We start from the raw sequence: 27157 nt of genomic DNA, 5'->3' as shown, positions 1-27157 counted from the left end.
TGAGATGTTTTATTAGTCTCAGTTAATTTGCAATAGATGGAAGCATTTTAAGGATTCGCCTGGTGGAGTAGCCTACATCAGAATGGATGAAATCCTGCATTAATTCGCGGCATGTTTCCTACAGCCCATTCCTTAGTAGTAGACTATTAGTAAACCGTGACTTTAGAGAGCGTTTTGGTTCAGCGTCAGGAGTTCTTTACCTTATACTAGCTACATGTAGACCTTAATTCTTATTATTTAAAATAGCTGATTTTTTATGTAGCCTAATTTGTAATATTTTCTAGGCCTACAAGACACCTGTATCTAGACTTTTCTTATTATGTAGTAAAAAAAATAGTTAAGACAGGTTCAACAACTTTATTTTGCAATGACTCGAAATGTCAAGATAAAATAAGAGTTTTAAAAAAATGTAAATATATCGGTTCGGCTTTGACAGTGGCACTTTACTGACGGTTTTAGACGTAACCCTGCCTGCAACCCCTTCAACCATGACTATATTGACAATATAGCATAGCATACCTTAATGCTTTTATAAAACTATTATTGCATTACACAAAAATTAAGGACACATATTTTAATTTAAACATTAGCCTTTCATTTTATAATTGTATTCACATTTCTTCAACTAAAAATATAGTCCCTAAAATATAAACTGACTGTTGGCCATATGCGGATGCTGCAGAGTACAGGGGCTGGTTGAACTTGTGCCATAATGTAAATTAGCAGCACATAGTTGATCAAAGCCAAATAACTGTGTGCCATTCGTCACTTTTCCGCCACACGACACTTATAGTGACAACCGAATATAAAACACATTTTAAAACAAATCTCAGCTCGTTACTAACAAAACGATTGCTAATTGAATTAGCTTATTTTAAGAGGTATTACGTCATAAAGATGAAGATCTTTGTTTTATTAGGATGTTATTAAATGTTACATTAATTAATATGGCTTCTCACACACACACACACACACACACACACACACACACACACACACACACACACACACACACACACACATATTAAAAAGGTGCATGGGAACATGGAACGTGGAGTTTGTTGTGCCTGCCTTTGTAAAATGGAACACACACAGATACACATTATATTTGATATACATATTACACTACATACCTAAATCCAGACCACAGTCATGCCTTCTGCATTATAGGTTCAGTGTGTATGTTCATGTGTTTATAGCCCTGCTTAGTGTTGTCAACCATGTGTGATTTTTGTCAATGTCAATGTGTGGTCCATGGAAGTGTCAGAGCTGCATGCCTGCTCTGTGGTTTGTGTGAGTGTTTGTGTACACTTGTGTTTCTGCACTTTTGTCTATTTATGAGACAGAGAGCAAGATATTGAAGGAGAACATAATAAACTGCTACTAAATCTTTATCTTTTACTGTCTAAGATGTTTATTAGCCAACTAAGTGTGTTCCACAAGGTCTGTCTCGCACTTTCTTTGTATCTAAATCTACACCTTCTCCACACATGTCCTAAACATTTAAACACTCACTCACATTATGGCGACTACATTTGTTTCATCAGTCTGTTTGGCAATGCAATCTCTCTCTGTCACACATTAATCAATTAAATGATATCCAATTAACACTTATTCTTACTGCTTATGTATACCACAATTTGATGGTTTTATTGTGCCCTAACTACGTATTCAGACCAGATGTACTCCACTAGTCATATGTATGATAAATATATCCAAGGAAGTCCAAGTATTGAGCTTTTCCTTGTAATGTGTATTCCATCTATACTGTAATCATCTGTCTTGGTTACAGTTTGATCTGCCATCAAATTCATGGGTGATAAGGTACTATCTATCTATCCTTCCTTTCCCAATGCACACACCTGTGCTGGAGAGAGACAATACGGGGGCCTTTAATATGTATCCCTCGACCATCTTCACCAGCTTTATCTGTACCCTCACTGAGCCGATGCTTTAATAACCCTGCAATAAATGAGTATCACTGCTCTATTCCCTGGTCAATAAGGTGAACGCCTTAGCACGTTGTCAACACAGAGATACCACCCTATTTCTGTATCATGACACAACATTATCTCATCGCTCATTTGTGTTATGTATCCATTAGTTGTTATTAACTCTACCTGGGTAAAGGGCTAGATTTATTACCAGATTAGGAGACAAGCAAAAAAATTGGGCAAGTAGAGTTTATTTTTTGTCCTGCTTCACTTTAATATAAACCCGTTTGCTGACTGTATTTTGTCTTGACAGCAGTTTTCTTTTTATGTCATTTGCTATTTGTCCTGTGTATGTGCTCTTGCATCTTGATAGGCAGCATTTCTCTCTCTTTTTTACCAACCTACTGCCTTTATTTCTCAGTGTCTCTTTATCGTTCTCCTTGGTGTATACTGACTGACAGTGTGAGCATAGTCAGATAGTCAGTAGTGTTTCGTTTACTGCCCTCAGTTTCCTGTGTGTGGTAAAACTGGCAGAGGCCACTCTCAGTGCCAAAGAAAAGAGTGAAGTGTGGAGAAAAGAAGAAGGTTAGTGAGGGAAAGAGCAGAAAATGTATATTGCATGCTTAAGAGAGAGTCTCTGCAGTGTGGTCGTTATAGTTTGGAAATTTGAGTCTCATGGGATCTGAGTTCTGTTCCACTCCCTCGTCTGGCTTCTCTCATCTACCACTAAACATAACAGTCATTAGTTATGTTTGTAATGTGTGGCTGCAAGAATTACAAATAAAAATGGAACCATGTATTTGGTAATAAATATCTATAGGCAAAACACAGAAATTGTAGGAATTGCGGAAGTTGTCAAGAGGGTGAATTAGTATGTTTGTTTTTTAATAACACTGATAAAAATGCATATTTGTAAATACTTTGCTATATTACAACGACTTAGTTCAACTCATCCCTTAGATTCCAAATATTTATCATTTTATTATATGCAATTTCTTAATCTCACTATATGAATCAAAATCTTGCTTTCAATTTCAGTTATCTTCACAATCTATGAAGATTATTCCTGATAACTTGCACTGATTAGACATTTATCTCTTTTGTGTAATACTTCTGTTGGAGAGATAGCATTTAAACATGACTATTAACGCTGTTATGATTCATTCAATTCAACAACGTACCGTAACTCCCCTGATGAATACGAAGATGAAAATACAATGGCAGCATTCAAATATTGACCACTACCTACCATTTATGCATTATGATATTTTAATGATTTATACACATTATATACACATTTTTTTTCCAGTCAATCAGTTGAAATAGAAGACTACTGTCTATTTTAAGAAGACATTTACAACAGTTTTTTTTTCTTATGGCGCTGAATTACATAGATTTTCCCCGAAAGTGCAAAGCAGCATGTATAATCACACACACAATACTAATTTCTCAACATTTAATGACATCAGCATATTCCAGAAGTGTCTAAAACAGTGTATCACAACTAGTGCAACTCTTCATCAGGCTTGGCTTAGGTGTCAAAAGAAGCAAGTTCACCAAAATAAACTTTCACCTTCTTTGCACAGACAGTGCCATCTTCATTTGTAAATAAGTGATGAGCAGACACTGGAGCTGGTTTTATCTCCTCATCAAATATTTGGAGCTGGGGTGGAGGAGGATCAGATAGGAAGAAAGAGAGGGAGAGTTTGGTATAGAGATGGAAGGAGAGATTCAGACAAGCTCTTGATTGGGATCGAAGGACTCATTAGAATTAGGCAGGTTTGGACCTGTGAAGAGCGAGATGAACTGAGTCAGATAAAAGACTTTAAGGGTTGATAATACAGCAAAGAAATGGAGGGGAGCCTATAGGGTGTAGAGAGGCAAGCTAAGGAAAAACTCTAATTGTCAATGATGGCAGTTAGAAAACTTCAAGCATAATGGTCATTGTGTCCTTTTGTGGTTACAAGCTTCAGATTTTTTCACCCTCAGCTCCATGCAAGACACTTTTTGTGAAGAGATTTTATTTTGCCCCTGGGACTGCAAGTCTAATGGGCAAGCCCACTTTGTAGACGAGCTGTTAATTAAAAACAGATCTGTTCTCCTCATAGAGTTGAAGTGGATCTCAGTGATCTTAAACCAAGCAGTGGGTTTTATCTATTGTGCTTTAGGACTTTATCCTCTATTGTTTGTGAGGTGCAATATTTTCAAACTTTGTGCCATTAAGCTTTCTAATAGGACTTGAACATGGGCATGAGCACAACAAAAATGCACTGGGGAAATGGCAGTTTTAACTGGAATGTTATGTTTAATGGGTGCTATTCATTTTAAACACTTTCTCACTCAGTGATGGGCAGTGTAGGGTAACGTTACTTTTAAAAGTAACTCGTTAGAATATTGCGTTACGGTTTAAAATAACAAAATTAATAAAAATGTTACTTTTTATGGAAAGTAAAGCATTACGTTACTTTTGCGTAACTTTTTCTCACCGCCACTCTTTCTTCTGCAGTGCATTCAATACAAATACAAGAGATATGTAGAGACATTACATGCCAAAACAACATTCTAAACAAACATATATTAAGAAAATCTACAATCAGTAGGTCTTCAAGTCATATATATATATATATATATATATATATATATATATATATATATATATATATATATATATATATATATATATATATATATATTCTTTTTTTTTTCTCACCAATTTGTTATGCCCAATTCCCAATGCGATCTAAGTCCTTGTTGTGATCTCAGTGGACCTCAATTAGTGGATGAATCTCAGTTGCCTCCGTGTCTAAGACCGTCAATTCACGCATCTTATCACGTGGCTGGTTTGGCGCATTACCTTGGAGTCGTTGCCCATGTGGAGGCTCACGCTATTCTCCGCGGCATCCACGCACAACTCACCACGCTCCCACCGAGAGTGAGAACCACATTATAGCGACCATGAGGAGGTTAACCCAACGTGACTCTACCCAACAACAGGGCAATTGGTTGCTTAGGAAGCCTGACTGGAGTCACTCAGCACACCCTGGGTACGATTTTGCAACTCCAGGTGTGGTAGTCAATAAATTACATCATATTTATAATAAAGACTCAATAACTGGAATATGCATGATTAGTCTTTCCTTTAACATGGCAGCCAACATTAATAATGAAGAATAACCACTGTCAAACCTAAAGCAGCAAAGTCCAACACTTGAACCTGCATCTTATATGTCATCATATGCGGTGCCCATCGACAATGCCAGTCAACTTGAGATGTTTTTCAGAAGTCAGGATTATATTCAGTGGGAAATGACAACCTGACATGTTCAAGAAATTAGTCTGATGAATAAATAAATATTATCTCAGTGAACGCTTGTTTTGAGTTGATCCACGGTGCGTTCAGACACCACTGGTTGATTGCATACAACTGGAAATGCGCATGTTGATACAACTTGAATGGAATCATTTTTATTGCTACCAAAATGTCTTCAAAACTTTATGTTTCACAAATTAAATTACTTGTTTATTATAGAACAAAAATTATGGATATTTAAACAAATTAAGACATTTTGTCTGCGTACACAAGCCATAAGTACGTTGCTCACAGCAGCTGATCCAAAGTCAACTTTTCTCATCCCATTCTCCTAGTTAAGGGGAGCTGTATCACAGAGCAGTTCAGCTGCATAAATCAGTGAATTGAGCATGTATTTCACCCTGTATATCATGCCGTGGCTAGTGGAAGACTAGTCTTATAGAGAAGTATTTTCCGGCAGCTTTAAAGCAAAGCAATTCTTATGCACAAACAGGCACCGATCATTCCACGTTGTATGTATCTGTGTAATCATGCCGTCATCATGGGAAGAATTCTCCGGCTTGCCTGTGCTCTATTATAACGCAAAAATGTGTGTTTGCACATTTTTAAATGCAGCCTACATGAATCAATCATGAGAATCAAAGTATCACTTACCCGAATGTTACATTTTTGACAATATGTTGCCTTATGAGAACACATTTCTTAACTGTTGCTTTTATTGTCATGACAATGGCAAAGTTTATGACGGCTGCTCATTTAAGCTCTAGTGCACAAAAAAATCCACAGCTGCAGATAATGAGTACAACTGGATTCCACTGAAGCGTTCAGATTTACACTCCTTTACCAGCAATATTTTGCCATTTTCAAAACATAAATCTCAGGGTGGGTTCATACTCTCAAGAACTACAATACCATCATGCACACACATTCTACAACTTCACAGAATAACTCTAGTAAGCCTCCAAATCTTTAGAACTACAATGCCCATAATGCTCCATCAAGAAGTTTGCACTCTTTTACTCCTGATTTATTACAGTACGGGGAATTGAGAGGTGTACAAAAGCAACGCGTTACTAATTTTACAAAATAACTAGTTTCACGAAAAAGTATTCTGATTACGTAAAGCACGTTACTTTTATCACATTATCCCTATAGTGATAGGCAGTAGCTTCGCTACAAACAGCGAAGTTATTTGCTTAACTACATGTCTGAGTAGTTTTTATATCAAGTAGCTTTTTAGTAGCGAAGCCATATTTTTGACTAGGTAGCATTGAGAAAAGCTACACCGCTTCATCATGCCTTGTACACGGTGTTTACTATCGCCCGTTTTTAATCAAAACTTAAAGATGTCCGATCACAAATTAATCATTCATCTGAGTCGGTTCTTTAAAATGAATTGGTCACATGTGAAAGGAAAACCATCTGAATCGGTTCGCGATTCAATCTGAATGCCTCAGAAAGTGTGCACTGCTGAATCATTTGTGAGCGCTCTCACTTGCTAATAAGCTCATGGAGTATTTTATAACACGGCAAATAAAGATACTGCTGGTTGCAGTGGATCTACAATCAATGGAAATGAAACCTGCTACATGTGTCCTATCATTTAACATGTTTGCAGCTTGTAAATTACTTTTGCAGGTAAATCAATTTTCCATCCAAAAGATTATCCAAACACGTAGTAGCCAACACGAAAACACATAAAAAGTGCCATGGCATTACCATGTTTTTTGGACATGTCCCATTACCTGGACACACTATGTTAAATCAATGGTAGGCTATATGAATATGGTAATCATATAGCGAAGTACCATAGTATTTTTTTAATTACCTTTAAGTGTCATGTAGTATATGAACATGGTAATCATATATCAATTTACCATGGTGGTAATATGGTATTCTTTGAAGGACTTTGAAGCACCATGTAAATTCAGAATGGTACATATGTTAATTTTTTATCAAATTACAATGGTATTACCATTTGTTACAATCAGAAATCACATTGTCATTGCCCAGATGTACTCTCTCTCTCTCTCTCTCTCTCTCTCTCTCTCTCTCTCTCTCTCTCTCTCTCTCTCTCTCTCTCTCTCTCTCTCACACACACACACACACACACACACACACCAAATTTGGCCTCTGATTAAATATCCTGTAATTCTGTGTCTAGCGGCTGTATTTCTGTATTGTATCGATTAATATATAGATGAATTGTATACTGTATGTACTCAGAGATTTTATACAGGAATGTGCAAATGAAATTATGTTTAAATGGGTAAGGATAGAGGTAGTAGTCTAAATCTGAAAAATAAAATGTAAAAATAGTGACTTTAAATGTTGAACACATGGGTTTGTAAGAAGCATGTCTAAATATTAATTTATATGTTTTTTTATGTGCACACCTGTACGTATTGCACAATACTGTATATTGCATTAAACTGTAATATACTGTACAAAGGCTTTGTTAAACATCATGTGAATATGTCTTTTAGGTGCTTTGTATATGACAGTATGCTCAGTGCATCTGCAGCTGAAAAAAAATATGAACTAGCCTACCTTAAATGTAGCAAGCTACTTTTGGCTTATAGCTTGTAGTGTAACTTGCTACTTTCTTTGAAGAGTAGCTTTTAGCTTTCTGTTGAGTATTTTGTAGCTTAGCTAGCTATATTTTTAGGAGTAGCTTGCCTAACACTGTTCTCACTCCCAATGCATCAAAAACTGACTCTGGTGCAAGAGCCCAGCGTGTCAATCTACAGATGGCAACATTTCTGATGCAACTGGCAAGTGTGTTCTTTTCGATGAGAAACCTTTCAACTGACTGACGCAAAGAGCATCAGAATTTTAGCATAGTTTAAAGGATAGGTTGGGGTTTCATCTTGTAATCGTGACATCTTTGGGGAGAATGATTTTAATTTAATTTCAAATCAGCAACATGTATTCACAGTGCTTAATATTTAATCTGTTGTTTATCTGTTTATTAAACTGTCTTTTTAATGGAAGTTTCATTTCAGGTGTATTCCGAGTCTTACAATCGTTTTATGTGAAGAACAAACTTAAATGTATGTTTTTAGTCACCTATCACGGTCACCCGGCATCAACCGAAACACATCCTGCACAAGTTTCATTCTAACACAATAGGCTCGTTTTAGATGAGCAAGTTCTGCACAGAACCAATCATCAGTAATCAGCGGTAGGTGCATGCTGGTTAGAAATCTGTAAAAGTTGCTGTGATGTCATGACGACGTATGTCAAAAAATCTCCTGCGAGAGCGAGGCTGCCGCAATTGTAGAAGTCAGGAGGCGCAGTTGCTTTTTTCGAGCTGCGCGAACTGCAAGCACGTTGAAACATTAGTTGCTAACCACACAGCTATTGAGGTGAAATAGTGCCTAAATGATTTGCACACCCATAGTAAGATTTGTAAAAGCGTAGCTAAATGAAGTTGCAAGCGTAAAAATATATAGCATGTACACAGAATCTTTGGTAAAGGAGTAAATCGATTTGCAAGGGTAAAACTTTACTTTTGCTTTTAAAATACTTTAATGCTTTACATAAGTGTAATTCATGTTTTGTGAATCGGTAATTGCATATTAACACAAAGTAAATTTTGTGTGTATTCTTCTGACCTTTTTTTCACGCATTCATTTTTGGCACCGTTTTTGCGCCTAAACATGGCCATACCAAACCTGCAATCAGCGATATGCAATCAAAGAAAGGGTGCCATAAACAACAAAATTGGATTGACTGCGTAAAATCAGTCTGTATTTGTAAAATAAACTACTGCAAACTTGTAAATGACTTGTGTTTGTGGTATAAATATTTTCCAGAAATAATCTGATATACCCTGTTCTGTCTTTTCTTTTGTTGCACTCACACTTTTGGGATGAATTTCTCACTGAAAAGATGATCATGTGGCTTGTTGTGCACGACACCACAGAGACTCGCAGCATGTGGAGGCTCATGCTAATCTCCATGATCCACACACAATTTACCATGCGCCCCTTTGAGAGCGAGAACCCCTAATCATGACAACAAGGAGATAATCCCATGTGACTCTACCCTCCCTAGCAACCGGGCCAATTTGGGCAAAACTAATGCCACAAACACAAGTAATTTACACGTTTGCAGTAGCTTATTGTACACATACAGACTGATTCTACGCGTTCAATCTGTTTTGTTGTTCATGACAACCTTTCTTTGCTTGCATTATTGATGATTGCAGATTTTAAATGTTTTTGGCCATGTTTAGGCACAAAAACAGCTCCAAATGTGTCAGCACGAAAAAAGAAAGACAGAAGAATACACACAAAATTGACTTACATTTACATTTATGTATTTGTCCAAAGTGCCTTACAGAGCCCTTATTACAGGGACAGTCCCCCTGGAGCAACCTGGAGTTAAGTGCCTTGCTCAAGGACACAATGGTGGTGGCTGTGGGGCTCGAACCAGCATCCTTCTGATTACCAGATATGTGCTTAGACCACTACTCCACCACCACTTTGTGTTAATATGCATTTACATGTTCACAACACACAAATTAGACTCATGTAAAGCATTAAAGTATTGCTAATATTTTTTTCTTACGTTTGCAACTTGATTTACACAAAATGTTCTGTGCACATGTAATTTATTTTTACGCTTCCAATTTGATTTACACTTTCACAAATCTTACTCTGTGCATTACAATTTTTCTATCAGGCTTGCAACTTCATTTACGCTTTTACAAACTTACTCTGGGTGTGCAAATCATTTAGGCACTATTTTACCTTCATATACTGCTTAATGCTCATTGGCTTAAACAACCGTGATGTTTCGTTCTCTTCTAAAATGTTTGATTTTCTTTATATATACAGTTGAAGACAAAATTATTAGCCCCTTTGAAATATTTAGTTATTTTTCAAATAATTCAAGTGCTGTTTAATGGAGCAAACTTATTTAGGCAACTTACAGTGTTTATAATACAAATAGAAACAAAATTATAACCAAGAATAAAAAAATATACAGGTCAAAATTATTAGCCCTCTGAAGTTAATAGTCAATAGTGTATCCCTTTTGCTTGATAACAGAATTTAGTCATTTGTTGTAGTTCTCAACAAGTTTCAGGCATTTCTCCTGAGTCGCAGCCCATTCCTCCTTAGCAAATCTCTCAAGCTCCTCCAGATTTTCTATGTGATTCAAGTCTGTGCTTTGTGCAGGCCATTCAAGGACGTTCACTTTGCTCATTTGGAGGTAGTTCTTCACCAGAAGTGAGGTATGCTTTTGGTCGTTATCATGCTGGAAGACGAAATGTCGACCCAAACCAAGTTTTGTAGCAGATTGCCTGAGGTTGTCTTTCAAAATCTTCTTGTAGTCTTCCTTTTTCATGATTCCATCAACCCTGAAGAGACTCCCAGTTCCAGATGCACTGAAACATCCCCACAGCATTATACTCCCACTGCCATGTTTCACTTTGGGAATGGTGTTCTTTAGGTTGAGCGCCTCTCCCTTCTTCCTCCAAACATAGGCAACATCTCTATGGCCAAAGAGTTCTAGTTTTGTCTTATCTGACCAAAGGACATGCTTCCAGTATGCATCATTTTTCTCTAGGTTGTCCTTGGCAAACTTCAGTCTAGCTTGGAGGTGTCTCTTCTTCAGAAGTGGAGTTTTTCTTGGTCTGCAACCTTGCAGTCCATTCCTGTGTAGGGCTCTAGTGACAGTCTTCGTTGAGACATCAATCCCAGACTTGGCTAAATCATTCAATAGTGTCTTGGCAGTTGTTCTTGGGTCTTTAGAAACCTCTCTCACCAGTTTTATTTCCAAGGTTTTTGAAATATTTCGCTTCCTGCCTCTGCCAGTCTTGTTCTTGTTCATAACTGTTAATCAGAAGGTCGCTGGTTTGATCCCCACAGCCACCACCATTGTGTCCTTGAGCAAGACATTATTTTTATACAATACAAATGTATTTTATCTTTGCCATGATGACAGTTTTATATTACTTCACTAGTTGTTTTGCAAGAGACTAATCCTCAGTTTGAAGTGCAATTTAAAGGCTTAGGGGATTAATTAGGTTAATTTCTTAAGAGTGCTAATAATATTGACTTTAGCAGTTTTTTACATTTTTTAAATAATTTTTTATTCCAGGCAAATTGAAATAAATAAGGCTTTATCCAGAGGAAAAATATAATAAGAAATACTGTGTTAAAATCTTTGCTCTGTTAAACATCACTTGGGAAATATTTGAAAAAGCATTGAAATTTCATAGGGGGCTTATATAGTCTTCAGCTGTCTATATATATATATATATATATATATATATATATATATATATATATATATATATATATATATATATATATATATATATATATATATATATATATATAGACAGCATATATATATATATGCTATATAATATCATGTTTTTATGTGCATAAATTATATGTAGCCCTAATTATTCCCGACACTCTTCCCGCGCAATCTCTGAATGGGATATGTGATTTTTGAAATATCTAAAATATGTGTCTTTCTTAAACTAAAAATGGATTTGAAGACACGTTTTATTGAGGTAATTAAATAACAGATACATTGTGTGTCTTGTTCATCATATTTATTTTCATTTAAAAGCAACAGAATTTAAATTGCATCCACTTTATTGACAACAAAGCGCGTGAATGTGAATCCCGCGATATCTGCCTTGGATCTCATAGGTGTCTAATCCACTACGAGAAGTGAGGAATTGTCCGACGTGACAGCGTTTATTTCACTCCTCCCCAGACTGCAGCCACCTGCTCTCATCTACTTTCAAGGCTATGCATTTGACATCTCAAACGAGCCTATTCAAACATTGCCGCCTCAGGCGTTATGACACGGGTTTGATGTCAGAGACTCAATCGATTTTACCATTGGCTCTCGCGTGTCTTGAGACCCGATGTGGCTCATGTTTGGTTGTATTCATTTTTTAATAAGAAGTGCCGGTAGAATCAGGATGACAGTTCCTTCACGAAGTAGAATATTTTCACCGTTTAAAACCTTCAGTTTCACTGCGCTACTCAAACAATGGTAGCGTATGATTTGGAATATTATAAATGTGCATTTTTAGAAATAAATGATTGTGACTGTGATTTATCTGTTTGTTACATATTTTCTATTGTTGAGAACTGGTTAGGTTTAATCATAAATGTGCGGTTTGGTCCCTATATCAATAGTGTAATGTTGGCCTATGTCATATTGTGTAGGCCTATATCAGAGTGTCTCATGTTTTACAGTGTTGATTATCTAGGTTTAGAAATGGGGTTGGGTTAGGGGATCTAATATATTATATATGATTGTATAATATAATATCACACTAATATATTCATAAGTATAATAAAACTTTGAGGTTTAGCACAAAGTAATATTCAAAGATTGATTACTGACGACAAAGTTTTCTTGTTGAAAACAATTGGGTCATCATGCAGATGCTGATGGCTTCTGCACAGGCATCAAAATTGGATGCTTAGGGAATGAGAAGGGATTGTCATTTTGTACATACTGGATATGTGATGTGTGTTTTCATAAGCGTGTATGTCTATTGTTGTAGTATGTTATTCAAACTTGAAGTCTATTAAATTGTCTTAAAGGCTCCGTAAATCTAATATGTGTGTGTGTGTGTGTGTGTGTGTGTGTGTGTGTGTGTGTTTACAGTTTGGATCATCAGTTTGTGTCCCCTATAGGCAGGACTCTAACACATTTCCTTCCATCAAAATGCCCTTAAAGTGTTTTTTCTCCCACCCGCTTGTTAAACTCTAAAGAATACATATACCTGCTTTTTGTTAGTTTTTTATTCACACAGAGGCTAATGTTTTTAATTTATTGTTAATTTAAAAAATTTAGCCTCAGCTTATAATTCTCTTTGGACTTTTTTGTTCTGTGATGGTGTTTTTGTCGTCAAGGCCTGAAAGGAGGTGTGATGTTTTCTGTATACATACAGGGAGGAGAATCAATGTTTTAGACCCATCACAGTTCCTCTTTATTTAGGTAGTGATATGCAAATCAAATGTTCCTTTTGGCCGGTGGGGAATATGTTCACACTCTTTAACATTTGACATGGACTGGATACTGCCTGGCATTGACTCTGATGGACATAACCAATATTAAATGTTTGGCTGGAAAACAAAAACCACTGTCCCCATGGAGCACCCTGGCTCTGATAAAAATGTACAGTCATCCATATGCATTTTACATTATTATGTTTGCATACAAATGCATGCAGATACAATTAGGATCACTTTCTTGGTGACTTAATAATTAAATAAAATTAATACAAATATTTAGCATTTTTGCCTTCATAGTATTTGTTTTTGCCGAGAGGTCTGGCATTTTGTCTACCCATGCTGCACACTAACACATAACAGTACACACAATAGAACACACAATAAAATTAAATTGTTTTTGTATAAAGCTAATTAAAATGACCCTAATCGAAAACTTTTAGCATTCTCCATTTTTTGCATCCTCCCCAAATGAGGACATCTCCAAATGCCCATAAGTTTTGTTATGTTTAGCTCATTTCTGGGGACAAATATGTCCCCATACTATAGCTAAGTGAATCTTCTCATACACTCACACCAGTTTACATTCCCCACAGACAGTGGAGCAGAACAAGACACAGGGCCTCAGCTTTTCTGTTTGCTGATAGTGGTGATAAGATGCTAGCATCCTCTTAAACAATGACTTGTATTTTAGGACACAGCCTTGAGTTTGATGTCTGTTTGTGGTCTGCTAGACACAGCTGTTCAATTGTGTTTAAGCATCAAGCGATGGGGAATCCTCTGACTCCGGAGCCAAGAGTCCTATTCAAATAAGTCCTCAAGGAATGCCACTGGAATTTAATTGTTTTTTTTTGACAATTTAGTCTCACAGGGTGACAGATCTTGGTTAATATACAATATACAACTGGATAATTTATATATATATATTATGTTTTTATTTTACTGTGCTATCTGACTTGGAAACCAGTTCTGTTCTATACCTTTTATTTTCAAATTTTTCCATCTCTCTCTTGAGTGACAGAAGTTTTTTTTGTCACTCTTTCCCTCCCTCTCTTGGTCATCCCACTTTAATTATATTTGTATTGTTGTATACACAGTTCTTTTAGGTTTAACAAAAAAGCATGTATTTAGATTTTGACTGTTTTTGACCGCTTTCTCCATCTCTGTGTCACAGGTCCTTATCCTCTGGCTGGTGTTCCCCCGGTGGTGTGGAGGGGGATGGAGCGATGTGGAGGAGAGAGCCCTCATTTGCGGGAGAGCCCAGAGCGAAGAGGGAGCAGCAGTCCTGATATTGGTGGTCCGCCACAAAAGGTGGGCCGCCTGGAACTTAACGGCAGTCCCACCGGACACCGCAGTCGCCACAATGGGGCCCCACAAAGACCTCTTGGAGGTAAGACTCTCATAACTGCCCCTATATTTATAAATATATAAAATATTTATATATAATTTATAATACTAACAAAAGAGTCAAAAGCACAATAATAGCACAATAATATAATATATATTATTGTGCTTTTGACTCTTTTGTTAGTATTTTTAAATTATTAATCACATTTTAGCTTATTTGCCATTCACTTTAATAGTCCTGAGTGACATTTGTTTTAAAAAAAGTACAAATATATCATATAGCCTCTCAATTAATATGAGATCATAAATTATTATTCACAAATAATTAAACAAGAAAAAAGATGTTTAAATAGATTTAGATGAAGTATACACTGCAGGACACTGCTGACTTTGCTTAAAACTGCATATTAACCCACATACTGTTACACATGAACCATCATTGGAACCTGACTGTAAAGCCAATACACATTTTCCTCAAAAGAGACTTACAATACAACCTGTATCAAGAAACAGGCAGCTTCAAAACAAGTATATACTCTGTCATCACTTACACTTTGCACTCCCTGAATTTATGCATTGGGCAAAAAAGTCATCAAGGTTAATGTAATTTACCTAGACAGCGAGCAATGTGTGTAGCCAATCATAAAGATACATATCAGAGAGAGATTAGATATTTTTAAGAGGCTAAGACCTTAACAACACATATTGTGTGTTTGTACAAGTGCGTGTGTCCTTATCAGTTGCTTGCTATACACCTCTGGAGCAGATGTGATTTGACACAATATCAAAATATCTCAAACTTCACTTCACGGGAATGGCACTAAAGACAGAGAAGGTCTTTTGGCTGACGATTGGGACTTTTTAGACAGAAGAGGAAAGTGGTGGAAAAGGCTGGATGGTTACTGAGAGGTTGCCATTAATCAGTCTTATCCAAACCACAATAGAATATTAAAGAGTGGGCCACACACAAATCAAACATAGACTCTCTCACACACATCACAAATGCCATGCTTATTCAGGGGTCTCAAACTACTGTATATTGCCTCTTATTCAAATTTGTGGATTATTACTTAAATCCACAATTGCAAGTTAAGTCTGTGTTTTCAATCCATCAAAAAAGTTTGGGTATGTGCATGCACAAAGTTTTGCTCTAACTGTGCAAATAACTATGTAGAGTTAAAATGAATGTTTGTTAAAACTCTTGTATTTGTTGTCCATCCAGCCCCCAATGGAAGATCCACCTGTCTATTGTACTTATTGTTTCTTCAGTCAATAAAAATGTAATCCTTTAAAAACACTGTTCGGAGAAAAATGCACTGATTATGATAACAGTACAGTCCATGGAAATTATTTAAGCGTATATAGTTACAGTATATTTATGACACACTTCAACATAAATACTAGGGTGCATTAATACAGTCTTACATAGGTTGAAGCCCAGGGGCCCACAACTCCCATGGGGCCCAGCACGCAGTTTCTGCCACCCCATTTTCCCCTATCCATGTTTGCGGGAGGAGCGTGTCTAAATGCTTTCAGTGGGAGATGCAGATATAGGCATGGAGACGGTGCGCAACTGTTAAAGGCATCTGTGTAGACCATGTTCAATGCACAGCAGTAATACACATTAAAACAGACACAAAGAATAAGAACAAATGTTACAAATGCTCACACATGCAAAAGAAAAAAGAATCAGACATGGCTGCATACACATTGCTATTATCTTATGATGAAACTGTGCTTATACAAGGTATAGGGATGAATCCATGGTAGCTAACCAGTGAGAGAGAGAGAGAGAGAGAGAGAGCAAGAGAAAAGGACTGTTGGGAGCTGCTGTGTGTTGACAGTTATATTTCCCTGTTGGGGGAAATTCACTTACTTGGATTGGCACTGGCCCCTGGCCTGTAATTCACTCCATAAGAGCATTCTGAATTGCAAGCCAGGGTGATTAATGGAAAGGAAATAGAAATATAGGAATTGACTGATTAAACCAAGGGGCTCTGGGAGCGTTCGGTAAATGTGTATGTATTTGGAAGTGTGCGTGTGGCGCGTGTGTGTGTGTATAAATTAGGCGAGATAGAGTATCGCTTTGCTTTTATTAGCAAAACTGAGTTTTTGCTTAATGCTTTTAGTCTATGATTTCTGCGGGGAGCATTAATTAATAGTCAGTGGATAGAAGGCTGTAAATTTCAAAGCACTTGAGGAAAATTGGAAAGAAAATAAATCAAGCAGGGACAGGTTAAGCCCAGATTAACCAGAGGAAACTTGGGTGGGATGTGTGTTTTTTAGGCATCATTAGGTGCTACATACTATTTCTCAACAAGCCAAGGATGACTATGCATCCCAACGTCCCATTAAAAGATGGGACTCTGTACCCACCGATATAATCGCCAACATATTAAGAGTTAATCATAAACGTTTTAGACTAAAATGTTAACAAAGCCTAAAATAATGTGTTAAATTGCAGAGCTATGAGCTGTAACTCAAACACAGAAGGCACAAAGGTTTGCATATCCGTTGAAGTCTCATGAAACAAATTTTATTAAGTTACACTGCCGTTAGCGCATAGTTGGTTGACATGAGGAGATATCAACTCAGCTGCCCTGACAAAGTGTAGGGAGGTACCATAAAGTATGATAGCTTTAATGGAGTATATAAGAGCTGGTTTGATACAGAATCTTGACGGTTTGTCCACAATGAATATTTGCATGGGCCAGGAAAGCTAGGACAAACAATTGACCCTGGCCTTCTTATTAAAATGCAGTTGATTAACCTATTAATCATTAATGGTTTCTAATGAATAGAATGTTCTTGCAAACAGCACACGGTGCCTATTCAAATTAACGCTATTCTTTATTTATCATAAATAGAATTTTTATGGAAATGCTTAAAACATTGTAGGAAAATGAGGTTGAGCCTAATTTCCATTTGTAAAATATCGACTCAGTTACTGGGATGTCTTTTCAGCAGATCACTGTGGTGTTACATACTGCAGTTCTCACTTTAAATTCTTATTTGATAAGCCGAAGCCATTATAAAATTACAATAAACACACCTGTGAGCACAAATTTTATATTAAAGGTGCTGTAAGCCTTATTTCATGGAAACGTATGCAAAAAAAAGTCCTACTCCATTAAAAATATTAATGAAAGGAGTGTCCTGAGATATGCTTTTGACCTCAATCATTTTGCTCATTCTCATAGTGTTGTATTTGAAGCGGATCATTGAGGATATGATTTATAAAGTTTGTCAGTTGAGGGTGCTATTGTGCCACGGTTGAATTTGACAGCCACTGGAAAAAACAATTCTTCTCTTTTGCTCAGTTTTAGTCTCAAAATTATCTTTGGAGGGCAGGGTTTTTTAATAATGTGAACGAGGCTAATCTGCTTAAGAGCGCTAAAATCACTTACAGCACATTTAGTGCACCAGGTTGCCATGTTTCTTGACAACAGCCTACAGTAACACTTCTGAACTTATATGAATATGAATTGGCAGAAGAATTGTTTTTTCATGATATTATTATTCATAAATATTAATATGTATAGAACATTAGTGTCTTTTATCATATTGCTGTTGCCGCTGTTTTACAAAAGTAATAAGCATTCGAGTGATATTACTATGGGGAAAGGTAAATCACTTTAATGCACAGCCTCTTGTGGCTTATTGCTTTATAAATTCAGTAACTAAGCTTTTCACTTTTGGCATCTGTTTCTGTACCGATTTTCATGCCCTTTTCATCTCCTATATTGCAGGACTGATGATTCCAGTCTTCTGTGTGGTGGAGCAGGTGGATGGAGGGATGATATCAGAACGAGAGAGCCGTGAGGAACATGCAGAGTTTGTGCTGGTCAGGAAGGATATCCTTTTCACTCAGCTGGTTGAGACGGCACTTCTAGCCCTGGGCTACTCTCACAGTTCTGCAGCCCAAGCACATGGTGAGTTCATATTCACCAAAAGTGCACATTACCTATTTTTGAAAGAAAGTGGTATGCAGTACGTGTACTGTTCACTGTTTGCAAGTTTGCTACACACATAAAATACCCAAGTGACCTAATACGTTAATTTGCTCAACTTGATCTTCCATTTCATTAAAAACAAATCAGAAGAAACATTTTTGACTTGATTGAATATTTAATTGGACTACTTAAAGTTTTTTTCTTCCCAAATCTAGGTTAAAAATAACCAGATATATTTCTAATATGATAAATGGATGTCTGAATTAAACATGCAATATATTGAGCTAATGTGACAGCCATGTATCATTCTTCCAAAAATATTTGAAATGCTTTTTATTGAACAATGCTGTTTTACATTATATACAGTATATATATTTTTTATAGTAGTATAAAGTACAAATCTGCATAGTATGCAATAAGCAGTACACTAGTATTCCATTACAGTTCAGACCTATTAGAGTGAGAGTGAGGACTAGGAGGAGGTCTGGCTGTTTAGATGTTGACAGGAGGATATACTGTTTTGTGCTTGTGCCTCTGAGAACTCTGAGGATGAAGGACATTTGTTCAACATAACCAAATCAAAAACAGTCTTAAAATCCCATTAAAAATGAACAAAGGAGATGGAAAGGCAAAGAATGTGGTACGTTCACATCACAAAAAGAGGTGTGTGAACTGTTGTGTGTGTGTGTGTGTGTGTGTGTGTGTGTGTGTGTGTGTGTGTGTGTGTGTGTGTGTGTGTGAGTGTGAGTGTGAGTGTGAGTGTGTGGTCTGTGGAAATGCAAGTATGCGTGTGCTTAAGGTCTTTGTACTCACATAATATGTGTCTATTTTACTGTGTGTGTGTTTGTGTATGTATGTATGTAGAGAATGTTTATATGGGCCAAAAGAAGGAATACAATGCTTTACTTTATTGCTGTACACATGCTTGTCATCTCTCAAAAGACTGTGAAGTTTACTGGTATTGTATGTAGAAAATTTCAAACAGCCATTACTTCGTGGATGCATGGTAACATAATACATCACAGTTTACATAATAGGTTCAGCGTTTGGCATCTGTAAATTTATTTTCATGTTGTTTTTTGTACGTTTTATTCACAGTTCACATTCTAAGTCTGTCTAGACCAAAGTTTGTTGTGTGTTGAGATGATGTGCATTTTATTGATGTACTTTAAAAAGTATTGCCAGCAGAGATACAGACAGAAAAGAGAGAGCGAAAACTGAAGGTCACATTTCAAACTTTTTTAAACTATCCTTCAGGCCAGGCTGATTAAATGGTTGCTACATTATTGTAGTGCCGAGACTGCCGTTTTAAAATGAAAACGTTGTCTGTTCATGAATGTGTGTGACTGCAACATGTTTATTCATCCAAAATAATTCTAAAATAAGCATCCTTATATTTTTTTGATGAATATATATTAGGGCTGTCAATTCATGAAAATTTATAATCAAATTAGTTACATAAATATATAAGTATATATATTTGAGATTGATTACATTGTGGTTTTGAGGGGTACATTGATTGTCAGAGATGTCTCATAGCAACCAAATTGATATACGATTCTGTCTCTGCAAAATGTTTGCTAAACACATTTTATTATCATTTAATGTAAGAACTTTGACTCGTTAATGAATATTATTTAATAAAAGTGAATGTTTGTTACTGACTATAAACCTGTATCTCATCGAAATGAATGAAGATATCCACACAAGTTTCCAAGTTAGACTGTATGTACATATATATATATATATATATGTATATATATATATATATATATATATATATATATATATATATATATATATATATATATGTATGTATATATATACACTGTATTTATATATACAATCATGCTCTGTTTATCTGTGAACGCAAGAATGTGTCCTCATCTTGTGCTATCGCTGGTGCCAAGCAAGCCTGAGTGTGGTTTGTTGTCTGTACATCTGTGTTTTGCCTATACAGCAGGAGTTTCTCTAACTGCCCCCTGTTGAAAAACTGATGAAGACCTGTTAGAATATATTGAAATGTTGCTGTTGTTATTAGTCAATAAAAAGGGATAGTATAACAGGGTGCAAATCTACTTCTTCGGTTATATTATTATGGTCTGGGGACATGATTAATTTTGTTAATTTTGTTGTGTGTTATTTTTTATATAATTCATAATTAATGATATGCATTAATGCATTTAATCAACCGCTTTTATAAATAAATAATGAATTTACTAAATAATAATAATAATAAATATGAAATGAATAAATAAAATTCACAGCAACAAAAATATAGCAAAATATGTACATCACTCAAAGGGCAACAGCCTGTCTTTAAATTTACTCAACATGCCTTTTAGAGATTCTCTGAATAACCTAAAACAGGATTAATCTTACCCACACAGTAACTCCTTAAGCCATTTGTGTAACTCTCTGTACATTTAAATACATTTTTAAAACTATGCAAATTGATAGAAGCGGCATTATGATTAGAAAGGCCAAATAGCCCTGTCTGGCCCACACAATGGCACCACATCTGTGAGCAAGTCCCAGATGCTACTCCGAGAAAAAAAAAGAGAGGTCACTTCTGCACATCAGAGCAGCCCATCACAAAACAATATCAAAAGGACACGGAGGAGGACTGGGCAGCGGTGGAAAAAAACAATTTGGACACAATATAATCAACACTCCCTCACTGTCATCAGTTCAGCCCAGATAAAAGTGAAGGAGAGGAATATGGCTAAATTAACTATCCCATACTTGGTCACAATTCCTAACAAGATTCTCCCATTATGGGGAAGTACACTGACTTTAGTTTATTCCATAGACCTTACTGAAAATGAGATGGAGAGAGAGAGAGCTCTCCTCTCAAATGAATACTTTTAGTTTTTTATGTTAAATGAATAATTTCTGGCTTAAATTATACATTTTTCCCTCTGTGGTTCACAACCAAAATTACACAGTCCCATCTATTTTCTCCCTGCTTGAATTGTGTCCTGCATAGCTTCCTCGTAGTGGTATATTTAAGCTCCTCTCCCAGCCTTTCTTTAATTTGCCTGGCCAGTAATTAACTGGGAGATATTGTTTATTTCAATTATAAGTTTCTGAGTACTTTTATAGAATTGTATGGACAGACCTGTACTTTAAAGCTTCAGACAATTAACAGTGGTGAGAGATTACAGCACGAGCACATTGTTGCACTGCCACGTTTGACATGCAGCCACCATGGGTCAGTTTTATTAAAATACACTCTGTTACCTGAATCCCGATAGGGCCAAAGAGTCATTGCACATACTTTGCACAATGGCAAATGAAAACGAATCTAGATATTATACACCGATCAGCCACACTATTAAAATCACCTGCCTAATATTGTGTAGGTACCCCTCGCGCCACCAAAAGAGCGCCAGCCAGCATCTCAGAATAGCATTCTGGGATGCTATTCTTCTCACCACAATTGTACAGAACGGTTATCTGAGTTACTGTAGACTTTGTCAGTTCGAACCAATCTGGCCATTCTCTGTTGACCTCTCTCATCAACAAGGCATTTCAGTCCACAGAACTGGTGCTCACTGGATGTTTTTTGTTTTTGGCACCATTCTGAGTAAATTCTAGTGACTGTTGTGCGTGAAAATCCCAGGAGCTCTGTACTATTGTGGTGAGAAGAATAACATCCCAGAATGCTCTTCTAAGATACGGGTAGGCACTGTTTTGGTGACAATTCTGACAAAAACAAACAAACAAAACAAATTATATTTCATCGTATATCATATAAGACAGTAAGCCACATCTGGGATGGCATCAAGGTAAGTTAATTTTTGGGTGAACAATTCCTTTTAAGGCCTGTCTCAGTCCTCAACTGAATATTGAAAACACATAATCCAGTTTGCAATCTGACACAACTGGGAGCCAGTTAGAAACAAGTCAGTTCATCAGCTGTATCCAGGGATCTTTACCACGTAATCTTATTGGTCATTTTTGACAGCCACATCTAGAAGTTTCCCAGATAAGCTTTCACATTAACAGTTAACTCTTTTCAAAACTGCCATAGTTCTAGCATTGTAATGATAGTTTAACTTCTGTATTTGTAGTTACACATAGTAAACCACACAGATGGCTTGTCATTAAAACTATGGTTTCTAAAAAACTAACTTTGGTATTGAGTATGGAATGTTGCAGCCTAAACATTAAAAATTATAACTACATCTGCCATAATTGTAATAGAAATTATGTACAAAGTATTAATGTTACTATAGTAAAACTATAGTATTTTCTTGGGAGAGAGCATTTCTCAGGCCTGCCTTTAAAATGTGATTTATTCTCCTATGTAGATTGATTATTGTTTATATTGATTTAGTACTGTTTTAATGATGATTCATTGTAACAGTATAGTAATCTGTGGCAGTATAGTAAGACTGGGGCATCCCTTCAACACAGCCAAATTGTTCAGAACACCAAGCGTGTGGAGTTCAGTGTATCCAAACTCACACTTCTGAGTATGAATATGTGTGTTAGGAATAATTTTCAGACTGTGTGAGGTTGCGTTTGTGTGTGTGTGTGTGGATGGATGGCTGAGTACACATTCTGAGTATTAATATGTGTGTTAGGGAACATTGTCAGACTGTGTGTGAGTGTGTATGGATGAGTACACATAAGCTACAGCCAAGCCACCAGCTGACCACATGAAAGGCCAGCAATGGGACGAGGAATTTTAATGTGGCAATGGGAACAATGGTTTGTACAGGGGGTAAAAAATGACAAGGAAAAGAGCCTTTCCAAGATCAGAATTATTAATTAATGACATTACCACAGTCTCTGTATGATGCTATACTTCATACTGTAAAAAGGAGTTTAACTGCCATTTACTGGAATAGGAACATGTCCTTTTTGCAAATTGGTTCCAGTGAGCTGTTTGTTCAAAATTGAACATGTGAATATGAATCAGTCGATTAAATTGCATGTTTGGGAAGTGGGGTGTTCGAAGTCTAAACTCAAATCTTACAGCAATTTCAAAGAACCTCAGCTGAATGTGGACTTTCCATTGTACACTGAGAGCTGTTAGCAGAAATCATGGGTTCTATACATTCTTGAGGCTCAGGACGTTTGTGGTTGGCATTAATACTTTCAGCATTGAACAATGGGACACTCAGAAATCAAAGGAAACCCAGTAAAATAAACATTCACTCGCAGAAGGAGGACAGTGATAAAGGGGGGAGTGGCACAAGCTCACAAGTTGTCTTCATCTGTCTAACTTGCCTCTCATCTTTAATTCACTGTCTGGGGAACATATCTCCACAAATACCTCTGAAACAGTGGAACAAAAATCAGACGCCCCTGTCATTTCTGAGGCCTATGTATCATATAATATAAGTACTGTGTAGTTATAAGTCTCACCAGTAGGACTGTTCCCTGTAAGCTGTACGTGCACGGCCACGCTCTTCTGAATTTGCTTCCATGCAGACGAAAAAACACCCGCGCAGATGTGGACTCAAGTGTTTGGGAAAACCAAGAGGTGTTCTTGATTCAGAGCTAAAGACCTGCTCTGTGTTTCAACTGAATGTAAATTCTTTCAAGTATAGAGCAGAAGCTTTGATTGACACTTTTGTGTTAACAATGTGGAAATACACATTATTGATTTGTGAAACAACGAAACTGTGTACTGTCACAGTATATATTGTATTTGATGAGAAATGCACTTCTCGGCCAGTAAAATGGTACGTTCTTAAGATATGCGAGAAGCAGTATGAATAGAATTCGGACATGCTAACATCCAGGAACGTACGCATGGTCCAATAACCAGACTATATGACGTGACAACAACAACCGTGAAAATAATGCAATTTAAGAACAATGAGCAAAGTTCTTTGTGTATACAGCACTTACTGTTGAAAACAGCCTTCTGCCCCGTGGTTCTCTGCCATTTTGTTTTAAATCCAGCATTTGAATGTGAAATCTCCTCAGCACCTGATGCATTGTGGGATAGGAAAGTGTTTAACCGATCCACTCTTTGGATTCTCGCCAGATGTAGTAGGTCATCCGGGCATTTCTCGCTTACTGTATTATGAATACTATGAATTCTGACATACTACTCCACTGGCATACTGTTGGCATACTATATAGTAGGGAAGTATAGATATTCGTACACAGTGGGATACATATAACCTCATTTGTGGCGTGAGCGCTATTCCGAAAGGCGGCTGTGCGCCTGAATGGGTAAATGTGCTTCATGGTCCATTCCCGTACCCCGTGTGATTAACATAAACAGTGACTTACGTATTACGAGAATGCAAACAGGCACAAAAAATCAGGCATGTGTCAAAATATCAGAACTATTATGACGTTAATATTAATCAAAAAACAATATTGAAAAGAAATACACTGACTGCTCTTTATTTGTTTATTATTAGCCTGCAATTTTTTTTGTTTACTTACTAATTAGGCTACTTCTTATTATTCTCTATTATTATTTACAATTTACCTGAATAATAAAACAAATCTCAACAAAAGCTTTGTTTACTTAATTGAGAAACACTAAGGCAAAATGCCATTGTTTTATTTATAATATTTATAAATAAAGGAGTGTGTTTAATATAATAATAGCATATTATACATTTTACTGTGGTATACTCAGTGACCACTTTATAAGGTACACCTGTACCAAAAACAAAAAACATCCAATCCAGTTCTGCAGATGGAAATGCCTTGTTGATGAGAGAACTCAATGGAGTATAGACAGACTGGTTTGAGCTGACAGAAAGTAACTCAGATAAGCCCTCTGTACAATTGTAGAAAGCAGAATAGCATCTCAGAATGCACAACATGTCAAAACTTGAGGAGAATGGGCTACAACAATAGAAGAACCCATCAGGTTCCACTTCTGCCAGCCAAGAACAGAAAGCTGAGGCTTATAAAGATTCAGATTAGGCTGTATAAAAGTGTATATACAGTATAATATTATATAATATTCTGCTCAGGAGGCAGAAGGTTCTGCCCAATAGAAATAGGATTGGCCTGTTCTATAGGCAAAATAGGTGGTCGTTTAGGGCCCTGACGTGCTAGAAGAGATTCTGTGAGATCCATAATAAACAAGTAGATCATAATGTCTGGCATGAAGATACTTAGCACCCAATGAACACTGGAAGCAGTTGGCATGCTGTGAAAACTATAACTATATCCATTCACATATGATCAATGAGCATAACGATGTAATTCAGATGAGCAGCTCACTAACAGTGTAGAATACATTTAATGCTCTTCTTAGGACAGAAACATACTTTAAGCAAAAAGCACATTGCAAGTGCACATTTTATTTAATCTTTATTTAGCTTATTTATGCATTATTTTAATTTTACTTTGCTCTGTATAGCTGTACCCAATTTCCACTGCAAACTTTTATTTGTTTGCACCAAATCTGTTTTAATTTATAGGAATATTTACTTTTGTACATAGTTCAGCCCCAATTGTTTGTTTACACTGAGTCTGTTGAACTAAATAAACATTTATACTCATAGTTGTGTACAGTTTGAATATTTATATTGATTTCTCTTAAAAAATAAACTACTTATTATGTTGCAGTGATTCTATATAATTTTTTGTATTATGTACTGTATATTATATTTTACACCAGCTAGGCCCATTTTCATAATGTTGGCTGGGGCACCACAAACGCAAAGTCCAGCCATGGTCACCAGATCTGGTGACACTGATATGCTTCCAAAGAAGGAGCCATTAGCCAACAGTGAAAGGAAACATTGGAACAGGTCACATAAAATGTCTCATTAGCTTCTCTCTAGTCAAAACATAAACACAAATTTGTGAAAGCAATATCTCTCCAAAGTTAACTTGTTCAATTAGGGATTAGTGACAGTGGCAGTGCTGTGTTATGATGTAGATAAGTCATCCATTGGCATATCTGTGTGTGATTGAGCAGCTGGAGCTCTTCAGATGACAAAAATAGTCTAAAGCACCCAAATATGACAAAAAAGAGAGAAAAAGGGAGAGCGAAGCTGGGCAGTGTCTGGGTCTAATTTAATGGATAGTAATGTGATTACCATTGTTTAGTTTTCACAGCTTCATCCAGTCCCTTATAAGACCATGGGAAATATGTTTGTGTGTGTGTCTGTGCGTGGATGTGTTTTGTATCTATTCATGGTATGCTCTTGGTTTTTGGTCATCTATATGCTCTTCCTGTTGTCGGATATGTTGAATATATACATTCACACAAGGGATATACATTGGGTGCACATTTACATAAGCAGTGCGTGTTAAAATGTGTTTACGGACGTGTGCTGTGTTTGGAAAACAGTTAATAATGCAATGAGCAGAGGGTCCAGTTTACATATAAAGCGTATCTTGACAATGATTGCGACATCTGGAAATAAATAGAGCGGAGGGCATAATAGATTCAGCTAATTCATTTTTAATAGCACAGTGTGGTTCTTGGAAAAAACTATGGCACCCTCCGTTGATGCAACATGGAATAGATTTTGTCCTCTTCAACTCAAATTATGAACTCGGATTCATCTGTAAGCCTGTTCAGCTTCGGTGTAATTAAAAGAGGTACTTTTTAAAAAAGGATATATTTCTGCATACTGTTGTGCACATTGTTACATTAATGTAGCCTTTGAA

At 36.5% G+C, this 27157-nt stretch overlaps 1 protein-coding gene across 1 annotated transcript in view; it reads left to right on the top strand.

Moving 5' to 3' along the window:
- The window catches only part of LOC127659159 (DNA-binding protein SATB2-like), a 53747-nt gene that overhangs the window by 3096 nt on the left and 23494 nt on the right, over positions 1-27157 (top strand). Inside the window, exons 2-3 of the mRNA XM_052148830.1 lie at positions 14419-14634; positions 18341-18523. Of these exons, the coding sequence (XP_052004790.1) occupies positions 14463-14634; positions 18341-18523 (355 nt within the window). The 5' untranslated portion in view covers positions 14419-14462. The remainder of the gene's footprint in view (positions 1-14418; positions 14635-18340; positions 18524-27157) is intronic.

This window comes from Xyrauchen texanus, chromosome 18 (genome assembly GCF_025860055.1).
Source record: "Xyrauchen texanus isolate HMW12.3.18 chromosome 18, RBS_HiC_50CHRs, whole genome shotgun sequence".
Taxonomy (NCBI): domain Eukaryota; kingdom Metazoa; phylum Chordata; class Actinopteri; order Cypriniformes; family Catostomidae; genus Xyrauchen; species Xyrauchen texanus.
Note: the sequence above shows the minus strand (reverse complement) of the source record. Positions and strands in the feature narration are given on the sequence as shown.